At 40.2% G+C, this 17,034-nt stretch overlaps 1 protein-coding gene and 1 non-coding gene across 2 annotated transcripts; one reads left to right on the top strand and one right to left on the bottom strand.

Annotated features, from left to right (window-relative positions):
- Nucleotides 1–975: 975 nt before the first annotated feature.
- TRNAE-UUC lies at nucleotides 976–1,047 on the top strand. Its single transcript has one exon. It is a non-coding gene; the product is annotated as a tRNA-Glu (tRNA).
- A 12,323-nt stretch (nucleotides 1,048–13,370) lies between these two features.
- On the bottom strand, nucleotides 13,371–16,956 carry LOC125189910 (sulfate transporter 3.1). Its single transcript, XM_048087130.1, is given in 17 exon segments — nucleotides 13,371–13,460; nucleotides 13,462–13,554; nucleotides 13,629–13,699; nucleotides 14,332–14,417; nucleotides 14,481–14,671; nucleotides 14,749–14,915; nucleotides 14,918–15,028; nucleotides 15,309–15,336; nucleotides 15,339–15,406; nucleotides 15,598–15,665; nucleotides 15,667–15,670; nucleotides 16,163–16,249; nucleotides 16,252–16,371; nucleotides 16,478–16,504; nucleotides 16,507–16,699; nucleotides 16,701–16,809; nucleotides 16,946–16,956. Coding segments are annotated over 17 exon segments (1,524 nt in total).
- Between the last annotated feature and the right edge of the window lie 78 nt (nucleotides 16,957–17,034).

Raw genomic sequence — 17,034 nt, forward strand, 5'->3', positions numbered from 1 at the left:
GCAACATACTCAACTCCAATCTATAAAGCTAAATATATCATATACAAATATGCAACACCCAACCAAACCAATACTTGCTGTCATGACATTGACCCTTCCTCCCTCTCTCATGTTTTGTTTAATTTGATTCTTTTGGTTAGGTCCAGACATAAAACAGCCAATTGGGGCATGCAGTGTCACTGTGTCAAGAAAGTGGGAAGCCCTTAGAAAAAGTTCTCACACATAATGGCATGAAGAAGACCTTTCACCAACAATTATGGGTTTTGTCCTAATAAGTAATAATCATACTAATAAACTATGATTACAAGGAGCATTACAGTTGTGATTATTCTTAATTAAGCATTCAATTTTTTGCTTAATGCTTGTTGGAGACTGGGAAAGAAGTGTACAATTGATATGTAATTATTGAAAGTTTAGTTACGCTTCAAATATAACGATTGGCTATTGGATCTATCGTTTCCATGATTGTACTAAAAAAAACTTATCTTTAAAGGATATGAAGTAGAGATCAATTATTTATGTTGGAAAATTTTGATAAATAACTACTAGTATAATTTAGGATATAAAAAGATTTGCGTATAAGTTAATGACAAATTGTCTTAATCTTTTACTTTTCTATACCCATTTATTTGCGTCCCCTAATTTCAGCTGAGACACCAAGAATGATGGCATTTGTTAAATTGTTTTGATGGTATAATTTGAAACACAAATTAACATCCTTAATTGTATTAGAAAATTTATTGGTTGTTCTTTTTTAACTTTTATAGTGTTGCTAGATTTTTTTTTTTTTTTTATGATTAAGTACTTCATTACAACACAAAGAAAGAATAAATTAACTCACCTAAAAGAATAAATTAACTGACCCAGATATTTCATATTTTGCCAACCATATATCATCAAGTTCGGATGAAAAAATCAGATAACAGCATTGGCAATGGTAATAAGAAAACTTATGTATTACTGAGCTAACAACGATCCGTTGTCGTCCAGCGGTTAGGATATCTGGCTTTCACCCAGGAGACCCGGGTTCGATTCCCGGCAACGGAATTTCGTTTTTTGAGTATTTTATTTTTGTTTTGGCATGCATTTTTTTGAAGCGGGGACTATTGTTTCAATTTCATTATTTAATTTGGGCTATTAAGATTCCACAAAACTAAATACTATTTTAATATACTGATAAAATCACAACAAATCTAAAATTTATATACTTTATATACAAATATTTGTAGTACTTCTATTAACTAAACAAAAATATGCTAGTAACTTGTGTTATTTATTACTAATATGATGCATATATTTACTAGTTTATTGTTATAATTTTATTATGGATAGAATTTGGCGATTTCAAAAGTTTGGTTTGGCTCCATACATTACGGGGGAGGGATAGAGGTTCGGGTGTGAGTCCAATCTTGTAGAGAGATCCGGTGTACCCAGAATTTGCGTTGGTCTGCACCTGTATATTTTTTCTATCAATATATATCAATAAAAATTGACTTTTCATAAATATAAAATGTGTAGAAATTAATTTTAATATCGTAAATATATATTTTTTTCTAAGTTTTTTGGTACAGGATGAAAATCTTCATTTTATTACTACAATCAACAATTGCGTTCTTAAATTTTAACATAAACATTCCTATGCGCGATGACTTAGAGAATTGCAACTGAATTTATGTGGCTCATCCTGGAGGCATGGCCGGACACAAAAGGAGTCCTCTAGGAGCTTAAGCCCCTAATAAACTAATTTTTAAATTTTTTTTTCCTTTGATAACATTTATAAATTTAGTTATATTTTATGCAAATTGTTATGAATAAGCCCCTACCAACCATCTAAATTACAACAAAAATAATATACTTCAAAATAAAATTTGAAAAACATAACTCTTATAAAAGTTTATTTTTGCATCCGCCCCTACCTGGAGGGACAGGATGAAGAAGGATACGGTGTGGGAGAAAGAGGAAGCAGAAGAGAAAATTCGCAAGCTATCTCGACCTTTTTTATTTACTAGTATCACACCCGCGCGATGCACGGATAGATTTAATTTCATCACAATACATTCATATTTTAAATTAATTAGTTAAAGTCAGATATAACTATATTTTCTAAACGTGTAATACAATTTAAATGTACGATCCCAAAAAATAAAATTAGACAACTTTAGAAATCAACCATCACATAAACATATTTCATATAATTGAATTGAATGTGTATTATATATAAAGTAATTCAAAACTTCCAATGACCACTTTTCTATATGGCACAAAACAACGGGTATAGGTTTATCATCTCATCCTCACGCTCCCACGTGGCTTCCTCGGGCACGTGGTTTCTCCATTGAATTTTCACGAAGGCAGTGATTTTATTTCTCAAGGTTTGGACCTTTCGGTCTAAGATTATCTGGGGTTGTTCCTCGTAGCTCAGATCCGGGCTTACAGCAATATCCTCGTAACGAATCACATGCTTCGGATCGAACACGTATTTTCGCAACTGCGACACAAGAAAAACGTTGTGCATGTTCCCAAGGCTGGGCGGCAGCGCTAAATGATAAGCTACGGGTCCTACTCCTTCTAGAATTTCGTACGGCCCTATAAAACGTGGCTTCAGTTTGCCCTTGACTCCAAAACGCGCTATCCCTTTCGACGGGGATACTTTGAGGAAAACTTTATCACCAGCATGGAACTATAAGTCCGTCCGTCGGACGTCGGCGTACGACTTCTGTCTGTCCTGAGCTTTCTTCATTCGCGCGCGGATTTGTCGAACGATTGCGACCATCTCTTCGACTGCATCGAGTCCAAGCGCTCTTTGTTCGCCAACTTCATCCCAAGTAAAGCGGAGATCTACACTTTCTCCCATAGAGTGCTTCATATGGCGCCATGCCGATCGTTGCTTGAAAGCTGTTGTTGTAGGCGAACTCGATCAAAGGGAGTGCGGTCTCCCAACTTCCGCCTCGGTCGAGCACCACGGCTCTTAGCATATCCTCGAGAGTTTGTATCGTTCTTTCGGATTGTCCATCGGACTGGGGGTGAAAAGCGGTGCTAAAGTTTAAGCGTGTTCCTAGTTCGCGTTGTAACCTAATCCAAAATTTCGAGGTAAACTTTGGGTCACGATCAGACGTGATCGTCACTGGGACTCCATGTAATCGTACGATCTCGTGGATGTAGATCCGAGCTAGCTTATCCGATCCATGGGTTACGGGGATTGGTATGAAATGTGCACTCTTGGTAAGTCGATCGATGATCACCCAGATCGCGGTGTTCCCTTTGAGGGTTTTCGGCAACGCAGTCACGAAGTCCATAGCGATGTGCTCCCACTTCCACTCGGGTATCTCAAGCGGTTGTAGCTTCCCGTACGGTTGTTGGTGTAAGGCTTTCACCCTGTTGGCAGGCTAAGCAGCGCTCCACGAAAGCTGCGACATCTCTCTTCATGCCGTTCCACCAAAAGGACTTCTTCAGGTCCTGGTACATCTTCGTGCTCCCGGGGTGAGCAGTGTATGGGGTTTCGTGCGCTTCGCTCATGATCTCGTTCCTAAGTCCCTCGTCGTTCGGCACGCACAGTCTCCCTTCAAAGGTGAGAGCGTTATCGGAAGCCTCACTAAAACCTCCGGATTCACCGGTTCTCACTTCGACTCGAATCTCCTCTAATCTCACATCTAGATGTTGTGCTGCAACGATCCTCGTCCTTAGATCAGGTTCTACTACTAACGCGACGATTCGACCTTTCACGGTATCGGGTGTTCTAACTACTTCTATCTGCAACTTACTCAACTCTCGCACTAGGCTCTCCTCGGCTGTCAGAAAGACGGCGAGTTGCGAATGGTCTCTACGGCTTAAAGCGTCTGCTACTACGTTTGCCTTGCCAGGGTGGTAGTTGATACCACAATCGTAGTCCTTCACCAGCTCGAGCCATCTCCGTTGTCGCATGTTCAGGTCCTTCTGCTCGAAGAAGTACTTCAAACTCTTATGGTCCGTAAAGATTTCACACCTAACTCCGTAGAGATGGTGCCTCCAAATCTTTAGGGCATGTACTACATCGGCTAACTCTAAATCGTGGGTAGGGTAGTTCAACTCGTGCGGTTTCAACTGTCGCGACGCGTAAGCGATCACCTTATTGTTCTGCATCAACACGCATTCTAATCCGACTTTCGAAGCGTCGGTGTAAACTACGTAATTCACTCCAAGCTCTGGCACGGCTAACACTGGTGCGGTGGTCAATTTCTCCTTCAAGAGTTGAAAGCTCGCTTCACACTCCGGCGTCCAATTCACCTTGATTCCCTTCTTGAGTTGCTGGGTCATCGGTCTCGCTATCTTAGAGAACCCTTCTATGAACCTTCGGTAGTATCCTGCCAAACCCAGGAAACTCCGAATCTCGTTCGGTGTCGATGGCGACTTCCATTGTTGCACCGCCTCAACCTTGGCGGGGTCCACTCGGATTCCTTCTGCTGACACGATGTGTCCTAAAAAGTTGACTTCCTTCAGCCAGAATTCACACTTGCTGAATTTGGCGTACAGCTTCTCCTTCCTCAACGTCTCCAGCGCGATTCGTAGGTGTTCCGCGTGCTCCTTCTCGTCCTTCGAGTAGACTAAAATATCATCTATGAACACTAAGACGAACGTATCTAGGTACGGGTGGAAAACTCGGTTCATCAGGTCCATAAACACGGCTGGGGCGTTCGTCAGACCGAACGACATCACAACGAACTCATAGTGACCATATCTGGTACGGAATGCGGTTTTAGGGATATCCTCCTTTCGCACTTTCAGCTGGTGGTATCCGGACTTCAAGATCCATCTTAGAGAACACTCCGGCTCCTCGGAGTTGATCGAACAGGTCATCTATCCTCGACAAAGGGTACTTGTTCTTGAGGGTCAATTTGTTCAACTCTCTATAGTCGATACACATTCTCATTGACCCGTCTTTCTACTTAACGAAGAGCACCGGTGCGCCCCATGGCGAAACACTGGGCCTAACGAAACCTAAGTCCATGAGCTCTTGCAGCTGAATCTTTAACTCCTCTAACTCCTTAGGTGCCATGCGGTACGGCGCCTTCGATATGGGGGCGGCTCCAGGTTCGAGATCGATCGTAAACTCTAACTGCCTATCCGGCGGCGGTCCAGGTAACTCCTCGGGAAAAACATCCGGAATGTCTCGTACGACAGCAACGTCTTCAAGCCTCGCTTCCTCCTTCTCTTCTCCGTGGAGATAGACAAGGTAGGTCGGGCGTCCTTTCTTCAACATGGCGGTGGCTTGTAACGTGGAGACTATAGCGATTCGTCGGTTCATCGAGATTCCGTGGTACACGGCGGGTTCCATACCCGGGGTTTGTAGGGTTATCTGTCGCTTATTATAACTAATCGTCGCAAAGTTCGCGGTTAACCAATTCATTCCTAAGACTACGTCAACGTCTCTCATCGTCATAACTCGCAGGTCGTGAGCAACTAACTTAAGTTCTCCTAGTACGATTTCTACGTTCAAGCAAAACCGAGAGATCTCTATCATATCTCCTACTGGTGAGGACACCATCATCCTATGTTCGGACTTCCTAGTAGGCAAGCTTAAGGTATGCACACATAACTCAGAGATGAACGAATGAGATGCGCTCGTGTCAAACAAAACAACGATAGGGGTATCAAGGATTTCGCCTATACCTGCTAAGTTTCCACTCTCGGGCTTTCCTTGCTCGATCGCGGGTTGCTTCTGACTAATGGTGTACGCTCTAACCGGGGCGGGAAGTCTTGGGCGGACAGGCTGCTGCAGCCGCAGTGGTTGATTCTGGTTTGCTCCCGAGCCCGTAGGTGGCGCCCTCGGCTGCTGACAGAAGCCCTGCTGGTTCTGCCTCGGCCCGGTTCCTACGTTCCTACTTGGACACTCCCTAGAGAAATGACCGTTCCCTCCGCAGTTGAAGCACCTATTCAAGTTCGGTCCTCTACACTGCCCGAAATGGTACTTGGCGCAAACGTTACACTGAGGTGGTCTGGCACGGGGGTCGCTCCTTGGATTGAACGAAGTCTGTCCTCCTCCGTACGGCGGCCTGTTCTGAGTGGGGCGGTATCGCTTGTTGTCATAGGGAATCCTACTTTCCTCCCATCTCCTCTTATCATGGTTAGGACGTGACGGGGGTAATGCCAGCGTAGTGTTCCCCGCGCTCCTCTCCTTGGGCATTGCTGCCTCAACATCGAGCGCGAAGGCTAGCGCCTCGGCGTACGTAAGGGTTCCACGGACTGCTAATGCCATTCTAATCTCGTGCTTAAGGCCCTCACGAAACTTATCAGCCAGCTTCTCATCGGTATCGGTCTGTTCCGGCGCATAGCGGGTCATGTCACAAAGTGCACGGTCATACTTGGTTACGGACAGGCGTCCTTGGGTAAGGTTGTGAAACTCGGCAGCTTTTGCCTTGCGGTAGCTCTTGGGTACGTACTTGTCGTAAACCTCGGTCTTGAATTCCTCCCAAGTCATCTCGTCTATGCGATCCTGGGGCATGGTCGTTAACTTAGTATCCCACCAAAAGTCAGCGGATCCGGTCAGCTGATGCGTCACGCAGATCATCTTCTCCGCATCGTTGCACACTAAGGTTCGGAAGATGCACTCTAAGGCTCGTATCCAAGTTTCGGCTTTCACAGGTTCGCCCATTCCGTCGAAGGTAGGAGGCTTTTGGTCAAGGAACAGCTTCACGACTTCCCTATCTACTCGTGGTGGTGGAGGTGGTGACGGCGGCCTAGGTTGCGTCACACTTTCTTCTACCGAAGCCTGGGAGGTAGGTTCCTCGTTCCTCACGTTGCGTCTAGGCGGCATTCTGATTTATCACACTCGAATTGTTAGCGTACTTAATTTAAAATCCCAAGGTCGTGATAGGGTATTTTGAAAGGAAGAAAAGAAATTTTTAACTCATTCACAAGTAGGGTCTAAAGAAAGACCACACAAAACAGTCGTTAGGAAAACAGAGAACATGATAAGGTTGCACCATAAGGTGGAAAACACTTGGAAGATAATAGAACGAGCAAGTATATTCATGCGATAAGGATAGAAAAGAGTGAAGACGGCTTCATTGCCATATAATGGAAAGAAAGGTGCGAATTCCCCATAAATTCTCAAAAGTGATCCCAAGAGGTCTTGGTACAATGAATGAAAAAGAGCGATTCAATCGCGGAAGAAAATAACAATGTAAATAGAAGTTCTAGAACTCAAAAACATGGGGAAAGGGAAAACAAAATTCCTATTCGGGCACTAGACATCTCCGCCCTCGTCCTCCTCGGGTTCTCCCGACTCTCCGACACTCTCCGCGTTCGAACTCTCTCCTCTCTCGAACGATCACATCTCCTCGTCTTTCTTCTTGTCGCTTAGGGGCGAAGGAATCGAAGTAAGCATCTCTTCGGCCTCTCTTATGATCTTTCGAGGGGCTGAAACGCGCATCCTAAGAGTCCGTCTACGGGGAACGTGAGCAACGTGCGGCTCCTCATCATCGCGATACTTCATCCGACGTGCTGCTCCTAGCGAGTACCTCTGCGTTGGCGGATGGAGTGGAGGTCCATCAACGGCGGCAGACATGGCCGGAAGTAAGACTCCTATTAGGCCAACGAAGTCTCCTCGAGGCGTGTATTTGGGAGGGCTAAACCAAGTGTAGGATACCGAGGCTTGAGCGGTCCACTCGCTCCAAGGGGAAGGCAGTATATGGATAAGTCGCATGATTCCCTCGTGATGGGTAGTTCCGTACGCGTAGGCGTCCAGCCAATGATCGTAGAAATTGGTGACGAAGTTCAAGAGGATATGTTTTCCGTCCCATTCCAGCTCCCTATAGCGTTCTACCGGAAAGTTCCTATTCTTGGCGTAGCGGTGACGCATAAGAGCGTGATAGGGTTGGACCATCTACAAAAAGGGAAAGGAACAAGTCAGCACCGTCACAAAAGGTGGAAAAGAAGAGAAAGTGCGTGATCTCAAATGGTGCTGCGAAAGGTGTAAAAAAGTCAAAAGGTGATGGTACAAGGGTAACGTCGCGTCCAAGGTTCCCGTTCTTAAGACGACTATTCGTGCGTTTTCTGTCCGCGTTTCGTCGAATTCCCACATACTCTAACGGCCTTATACTAGTCATTCCGCGTTCCTATTGTTTGTACAAGCGCTGTGATCGTATAGCTAAGTCATGCTAGGTTCCAAACATGCTAGGTTCCAAAAGTCCAAGTCTAAGCACAACAATATCTCGACATATTCTCACGAAATCACATTCGCATTTCACAAACTTTCACAAGTTCTCATGTAACATTCAACAAATCATTCAAGAAGCATCGCTTCGCATTCATAATATTTCTAGCACATAAAACATGCTTTTCACAAGTTCTCCGATCATCATTCAGAAAGTGTCACTTTTATTCACAATATTCCCAAAAGTATCAAGTTTCAAGCACAAGTCACAAAATATCTAGTACCTCTTTCTTTGCGGTTGAACGAGACGAGTTGCGGTGTTGAGCCTTTCGCATTTAGTTCATTTACAAAAAGATTATAAAGACAACCTAAAGTTCGAAAAGACTCTTGGGTCCAGAGCGGAAAGAAACTGAGGCTCTGATACCAACTGTAACAGCCCGCCCTCCTAGGGTACAATAAATGCGGTGGCTGTTACCCAAAACCGACTCCAAGGAAGTAAACATAGGCTAGGGTTTCATTTAAGTAGTATTGACCAAAAGAGTTGAGAGAATTATCAGAGTATGCAAAACAATAACTTAACCTAGAAGTTTAAAAGAACAAGGTAGGTATCATAAATAACGGTCAAAACATCTGAAGAGTACGACGAAATATCCAAGACGAAAACACAAGAAAAGGCTAAGGTCTCAACCGAAGGCAAGATGCCAATATTCCAAAAACAAATTATAAGGTGTATCAAAATTCAGCGGAAAACGACCAAGAGAAAAACATAGCTATGTATGGAGACACAACTACACTTGGAGTTCAACATATCCATATTAATTAATTAAGCTGCTCAACACCCGCCACCGCTCGTCATCATTCAACCTGCACATAAGGAAAAACACATGCAGGGCTGAGTATTTTGAAATACTCAGTGAGCTCGTTGCCAAAACATTTTATAAGTTATGCCACTCTTACCAAGTGAACTCGAGTTTTAAGCAGTTATAAAAGAATATCACGAGTATCACACATACACGTTCTCACATCCCTTTTTATCCCTCTTTCACTCAACCAAGATGCATGAGGGTTCAAGAAGACCGATTAATCGGTTAGAAGAAGAAAAAGAAGAAGTAGAAGAAGATCAAGCATAACTCTTAAACAAAAATACCTTTTTGAGAAAAACGATCGGTAGAAAACAAGTATTAGCCTTGATTCTTCAAAGTTCTTGGATTAAACTTCAATTCTTCTCCAAAAGATAGCAAAATATTGGAGAGTAGAAGAAGAAAATTTGAGAGAGTGTATGGGAGGGTGGGGGCCGAAAATATGGGGCTAGGGTTAGGGGTTTTGGTTCTTATTTATAGAGTCCCAATAAAATCTTTGGTAAATAAATAGAATATTTGGTAAGATCTCATTCTCCACAATTAATTAAATAAATATTGTGAAGTAGGGAAGAAGAATTAACAAAAATAGATTAGGGTACTAGGCATGAGATTTTCGAAAATATGGCCTTCCAAAAAGCCAAGATTTTGTTTTGGTATTTTTCCATATAGACTAAAATATCATGGAGCAAAATAAAAATAAGGAAAATCCTCCGTGAAGCAAGGTAAGGGGCGATTTCTAGCCCTTTTAAATAAGGCATGAATTTTTGGAATATTAACTAAAATAGGGTATGGCAAGATCTCTTGAAGTATGGAAAGATTTGGTAGAATAGTTAAATTCTAGGTATGGAAGGAAATCAAGTAAGGAATCAAATAAAATTAAAATAATTCTTTCCTTCCCAAGTAGAGTGATTTTCGAAAATCACAAATAAATTAAAGGGGCTCGATTTTTCCTCTTTTAGAATGAGGAAATAATTGGGTCTTGGATTTAATTTGGATAAATATCCCAAGAATTAAATTAAATCCGGAAAAATAAGAATTCCCTCTCCAAGGAGTCTAGGGTTCGAAAATTTCAAGAATTGGGTGACAAGTATTTATGGAAATTTTCTCTAATAGTCTCACTCACCCTTAGATAATTAATTTACCACATAATCTCACAAATAAATAAATCACATGCCACATCGTTAAATCAATAGGTTTGACTTTTCAAACTTTCAACACAACCCTAGATTCAATTTTGACCATATCATCTCATGAAATAAATGCATTCTCGATTCCACGTCATCAACAATTAATTCTAGGGCTCTAAAATTAGGGTTTTAAAATCCGGGATGTTACACATATGATATTACAAGTAAGTTTCGGGCAGATTTACTAATTTTAGCATGCTTATGGTCAATTTGAGCACAATTATTTCCATAGGGGGCACATAATAAATCTGGCATGTGAGAGGGTATTATTTTAGTATCACATAAAATTGAGGGACCTTTCTGTAAGAATATTGGGGGATTAGGGATTCCACACCCTAATCCGTTACCTCCATACACGGCGCCTCCTTTCCTCTCGGCAAATGCCGCTTCACCGATCAACTCCGTCACCTCCCCACGCCTGCCGCTCCCACCGTTTCGAGAATCACCATCTCCTGTCCTTCCACGAGTGTTGGTGGCCTCACGGTTGCCCACTCCTGTCGGGAATAAACCACCGCCGCCGCCATCATCCATTTCGATTGCTAATCAGGCTTTTGCCTTCTGATTCTCGTCCCACAATTCAGGAAATCCAACTAGGAGGAAGCATGACTCTCTGGTATGCTTTTGTTTACCGCAATGGGAGCACCACAATTTTGATTTATCTGGTTTGAATCATCCCCTGCGGTTAGGTCCGGTAGAGCGTGGTGGTGGTGGTTGATTGAGGCGTTGTTGTGGTTGATTCCGGGCTGCGAATCCTAGTCCTACTCCGCCCGATGATGAGTCGTCGCTAGCTGCGCCGGTCAGAGGATCCGAGGTTGCTACCGGCGGCATGATTTTGAGCCAGGTAGCTTCTCGTTTCACCTGCCCGTACGTGGTTTCGGCTGAGGGCAGCGGATGTTCCTTGAGGATGTCGCGCCGGATTCCGTCATACCTTTCGTGCAATCCGGTAAGGAACTTAAACAGGCGTCTTGTTCCAATATACGTTCGAAATTGCCCGACGCCTTTGTCGCAACAGTCAATTGGTCGATTTTCACATCGATCTATCTCGATCCATCCCATGAAGACGACGCCAGTAAGTTTCGAGTCCTTGTTCCCCTTGCACTATCTTACTCGCCCTTTCCTCCAAATCATATAACAGGTACGGATCGGCGGTGCTCGCAAAAGTAACGGATAGGCTCTCCCATAGGGCCTGTGTAGTCTGGTGGTGTGCGAAGTCAACGACAATATCTGTTTTGATATTGTCGACTATCCATGAGAACACGATCATGTCGGTTTCTTCCCATTCGGTATAGCCCTTCGCCCCTGGTTCCGGTGGTGCTGGTATGCCTGTGAGATGCCTGAGTGCTCTCCTGCCTCCAATGGCTATCCTCATCAGGTTTTGCCAGAGAGGGTAATTGGCCCCATTGAGTTTGACGGCCAGAGTAACGTTCTTACTCATTCTCAATCTTGATCGTCGATGTTTGGTTTTTCTTCATTGTCGGAGTGATACCATGTTGAAAGTGTGTTTTTTTATTCACTCAACTTATATTTTTACAAAGGCATATATACGGTTCTTAAATAAGATGAAGAGCAACTAAACAAGGTAAAGATTTGCCCTAATTGATTTTCTCTTCTTCACGACAATTCCCTAAACTTGGGAAAGATCCTTAATTTATTTTATTCACATTTCCTTTTATCGATTCTTTCTAACACATTCACATCAAAAAAATTAACACACAATAATAATCATGATTACTAAAAGTCGTTAAAATATAAAGATACAGTAACTAAGTATGCAAGACATAAAAAAGTTTATACGATGATAATGATATAATAGTTCATTGTAGAGATAGAATAGCTAAATATGCAAGACATAAAAGAAGTTTGGAAAAAGTTATTTGTAGTGGAATCACACGTGTCATAAACCTCATAAATACAAATTAACAATTTCAAAACAATTAATCTCACTCACATTTTGAAAAAAAATAATATATTGCTTACAATAATAGTGCTTGAAAATTATTTTCAAGACTAAGCTCAACAGTTAAAACTCTAAACTCAAGTCTAAACATAGCTACAAACTAAATAAATAAATTAAACCAAACATAAGCACAACGTCACTCCTTTTTCTTCTTACTCATCTGTTCATTTCTTTTGAAATGTACTTCCACCGCATCCTACGTGTTAACCCTGTTTTCTCTTTAGTCTCGATCAACTGACGAATTGACGTTAAATTTCATTATATCGGAAGGTATATTATTTTAATTTTTAGAGCTATAGTCGAAATGAAGTAAATATGAACAGGTCAAACTCAATTCTCGAAATAAACTACAAATCTCATAACTTACATGAAACGGTTTTAAGTGTACGCGTAAACAATGGTCTCCAACGCCACAACTCACGTAGTGTATATAGTTCCTGCAATTACATAAACAATGATAATTAGTTAAATATATCAAATCACGCCCAATGGGAGTTAATCAATCTAGCAAATAACGCTTATAGAAGACCATAGAATAAACTTCAATCACGTGATGAAACCAAAGAATAAAATTTATTATCTAGAAAAAAAAATCTAGAAATGATTGGATACAATTAAAGGTACCACATGTCATATATTTATAGCCCAATAAAAAATTGAAGACCTTATTCATAAATTTTTCACTTATCGCATTTATCAAAATTTAAATAAAAATAACGGTTAAAATGATGAATGAATTTCATAAAAAAATCTCCTAAACGTTATCACGTACTCCTACTATATTATATACAAATAAGGTAGTTAACATTTATTCATATTAAAAGGTAGTGAATAATTAGCCGGTGTTAACTTAATATTCAAATTAATTATTGATAGCAAATACACAAAGTCTACTCTAAATTTATAAATATTCAAATTTATACCTAAAATTTATAAATATTTTAAAATAAGACTAAAAATTTCCTTTTATATACGTATAGATTTCTATAATTGTATTGATTTCTATAAAAATTGCTAGAGAATGATTAATTTGGTTGACATTGAAGAAAAACGCACAATCAAATTGTTGATTACGAGACTTATTCTTATTCAAAATGATAAATATAGATTTGTTAACTAGACAAAGGATCGTCGTTGAAAAAAGAGAGCCAACTAACTAAAGATAAGGACTCTTAATTAAAAAAACTTGGCTCCAAATAATCATGTTATGTAACAAAATTAATAGGTTATTAATTTCACACATTGTGAGATCCATGAAAATTGATTTGGTGGGTACAAGTGTGAAGCATGTAATTGATTGCTCCAACAGCCTCTACCACTGTAAGAACTAAGAAATATCCATTCTTGCCCTATTGTTTCCAAGAATTTTGACTTGTTAAGCTTCTTCATCATCTCTGCTCTAGGATTCACCATCACCACCTAGTCATATCCACACAAAATTCAATAATATTACTAACATCTCTTTCAATTTCATGTATAACACATTAATTAACTTTAGCCCTATTTAATAAACCATCTTCCTCCTTCAGCATGCTGATCCCACTTGTATCAATGTTCCCAACGGCTGCCAATTAGAACAATGCCCATACATAGAATAAAAGGTACGTGATCAAATGAAAACTCTAAATATTGTACAAACTCAAAACTATGTTCTAGACTATTGAAAAATGTCAACAGATCACAAAAAAGCATCAACAGAAAAATGTCAACAAAATTTCAACGATAGTCAATGATTGATGCTGTGTTGATATTGTGTTGACATTAAAATCTTGAAATTTTACACTATGATGATATTGTATTGAAACTGTGTTGAAGCTGTGTCGAGGAGTTCTGAGTTTGTACAATATATAAGTTTGCATTTTATCACTACCCTAGAATAATACTACTCCCTCCGTCCCGGCTAAGATGACACATGGCTTAGCCGGCACGAGATTTTAGGAGTTATTGGTTAAAGTGTTTAATTGAAGAGAGAGAAAGTGGTGTAAGTACTAAAGTAGAGAGATAAAGAAAGATGAATATTTTAATAGGAGTGAGAAAAGGTGGTTGAGTGTATTAATTGGAGAGAGAAAGTTACCAAAAAAGGAAATGTGTCATCTTAGTTGGGATAAACAAAAAAGGAAAACATGTCATCTTAAGCGGGACGGAGAGAGTAGTAATTAATTATTTAGATATACCAGTAATAATTTGAACACTCACCACTCATGTCAAGTACAATATACTGCAAGCTTGTTTCTCCTATCGATTTCAATCTGTCTTCCTCATCATCAATCCATCTCATAATTCTGTTGCCAAAAAATGGGAATTAACAACAAACAATAGTATTTGTTGAAAATTAAATTTATTACCTTTGTCGCAAGTAGTTGGGATTAGCCAAGTAGATTGGAGAATCGATCTCTAGAATGAGAATCTCAGGAACAAGACTTGCATTTTGATACTGATGAATATCACTATAAGCCTTTGAATCTGGAATATTACCCGAAACTAATGTTTTGGGCCTTGCAACAAACTATACTACTCTCATAATAGATAGTCCAATCTGCATGCATGAATTAGAATTAGAATTAGACGTGAGTAAAATGAGTTATGTAGTAGTAGATGATTTATTATACTAACCGCAAGGACAAGTCCAATATCGATGTTGGCGAAGACGACACCGATGTATGCAGTGACGCAGACGAGGAAGTCAAATTTGTCAACGTGCCATAAATGGATTGCAGCGTCGTAGTCGATGAATCCGAGCATGGCAGCAATTATAATGGAAGATAGCACCACGATTGGAACAAAGGAGTCGGAAATAATAACGTGATCATCACGGCTATTGCCATGATCACTATATTTGGCACCATAGTTCTGCAGCCAACGTTGAAGTTCACTGCCGACCGTGAAAATGCCCCTGTCCAATTTCAATTTCAATTCCAATTAAAATTCCATTTTAAGTAAAAACTCTCTTTGAGGCAAAGCGCATTAGCAATTTGCTAATAGCTCATCTATCTTAGAGTTATATGACATAAAATATAATTTGGCCGAACTTTCATTAATCATTAAGTAATGATTAGGAGGCCCAAAATATATTGGACCATCTTGATTTTGCTATTCAGCTCAAATATCCCGACCGCTAACAAATTTGGACTTGACTCAATATATGTTATCAAATTGAATAAAATATAAGGAACCTGAAGTGAAGTAAGAAGAAGAGCAATCATAATATTCCGACCAGCGATGTTCATAATCCCGAAAGCAATCATCTCTTTGTTGCCATCAATATCGTACTCTCTCCGGCCCACAAAAGATGTCACACTTGTGGGTCGACACGAGATTTTAGGAGATTTTATTTTGTTTGTTAAGTGGAAAGAGAAAATATAATATTTATATTAATGTGAGAGGGGTCTTTTTCCAAAAATGAAAGTGTGACATATTTAATGAGACAAACTAAAAAGAAAAGTTAGACATCTTTTATGGGACGGAGGGAGTAATTTTTCAACATCGCGAAGCTTCTCCCCACTGCTATTCCTTCCTGTCCACAAACAATACGTTACTAACCAAACAAGATAACTCATTTCAAAAGACTAGTATGTTAGGGAAGAGAGTACATTTAATAGGAGTATATATATAAACTACACACCGATTGCTCTTACGATCGATGTGGGATATTGAGTCCGTAACACAATACCTACTTATTTATTTTTTTTCAAAAAGAAAATCACATATCAAACTAAAACACTAACATGCATTTTTATACACTAGATGATTTTATGTAGTACAATTATGTAGGAATATAATATGTTGACAACCTACGTTATGGATGTCAACACGAAGACATTTGTATGTCAACTATATGATGTTAAAATACACGTATGTCTTACGTTGATATGTATGCATGTCATATAGTAATAATTAAACCTTCGATTCTCATATGCTACAATTACCTTATAATCCACTCTACCGTTAAGAAAATAATAGTAGACCATATATACAAACAGTGGCAGATCCAAAACTCAAACATTATATAAAATAAAAATGATAATCTATCTGAAAAAGCCTAAGACAGCTTCAAAAAGTCCAGCAACAAATGTGGCAGTGAAAGCAAGATGAAGATAGAGGTCATGATGTTCCTAGCATTCACAATGCTTCCCAACATCGTTCCCATCAGTAACGATCCAATGGCTACGGTTCCGACAGCCAAATCTCTTGAACTCCCCAATACAACATAAACCAAAGACGGGATGAAGCTTGAATCTATAATAATAATAGAAAAACATAAGTGGAAGGCCTTTTAAGGAAGTGAGTGACTTATATATAAAATGATTGAACAAGAACAATTAATTTCATTTAGTTAACTAACATAGGCCAAGGATAGGGGGTAGGTTGCGTAACTAATCCCTTGCGGTATGGAAAGGCTAGGGATGGTGATCCTAGAAATAAGGTCGGATTTGAACGAGTCCAACATGTAACGCGGGCCCCACTCGAGGATTGGGAAGAGGTACTACAAGCCGAGGAAGCCCCTCCTCTGTGCTGGTTGGTTCTTGAACCGGCAGAGGTGGCCGTCCGGGAAGAGTGTCTTTTTCTATCAGAGTGCTCTTGAGCAACGCCACAAACGGCTGCGACGGTGGGAGGGTCACTCGTGAGACTGTTTTGTAGGAGTAATTGACAAGGGTGGGTTTTGTGGAATGATGACTTTATTTCTTCATAAGAAGTACTAATGTGTGTTGTAAGACTGTTTAATAGAGCATGTTTATGGGGCCTAGTATAATCACAAGCACACACTCATAGATTGTTGGTATTAATTTGGAATTTAGCCTTTCCTTTTTACCTAGAATACATCCTCTGTTATTGGAAGCTAGTTTAAAGGGGATGAATTATCATACTCCCCCTGTTCTATAGAAATATGCTGAATTTCTT

Source organism: Salvia hispanica, chromosome 5, assembly GCF_023119035.1.
Source record: "Salvia hispanica cultivar TCC Black 2014 chromosome 5, UniMelb_Shisp_WGS_1.0, whole genome shotgun sequence".
Classification (NCBI taxonomy): domain Eukaryota; kingdom Viridiplantae; phylum Streptophyta; class Magnoliopsida; order Lamiales; family Lamiaceae; genus Salvia; species Salvia hispanica.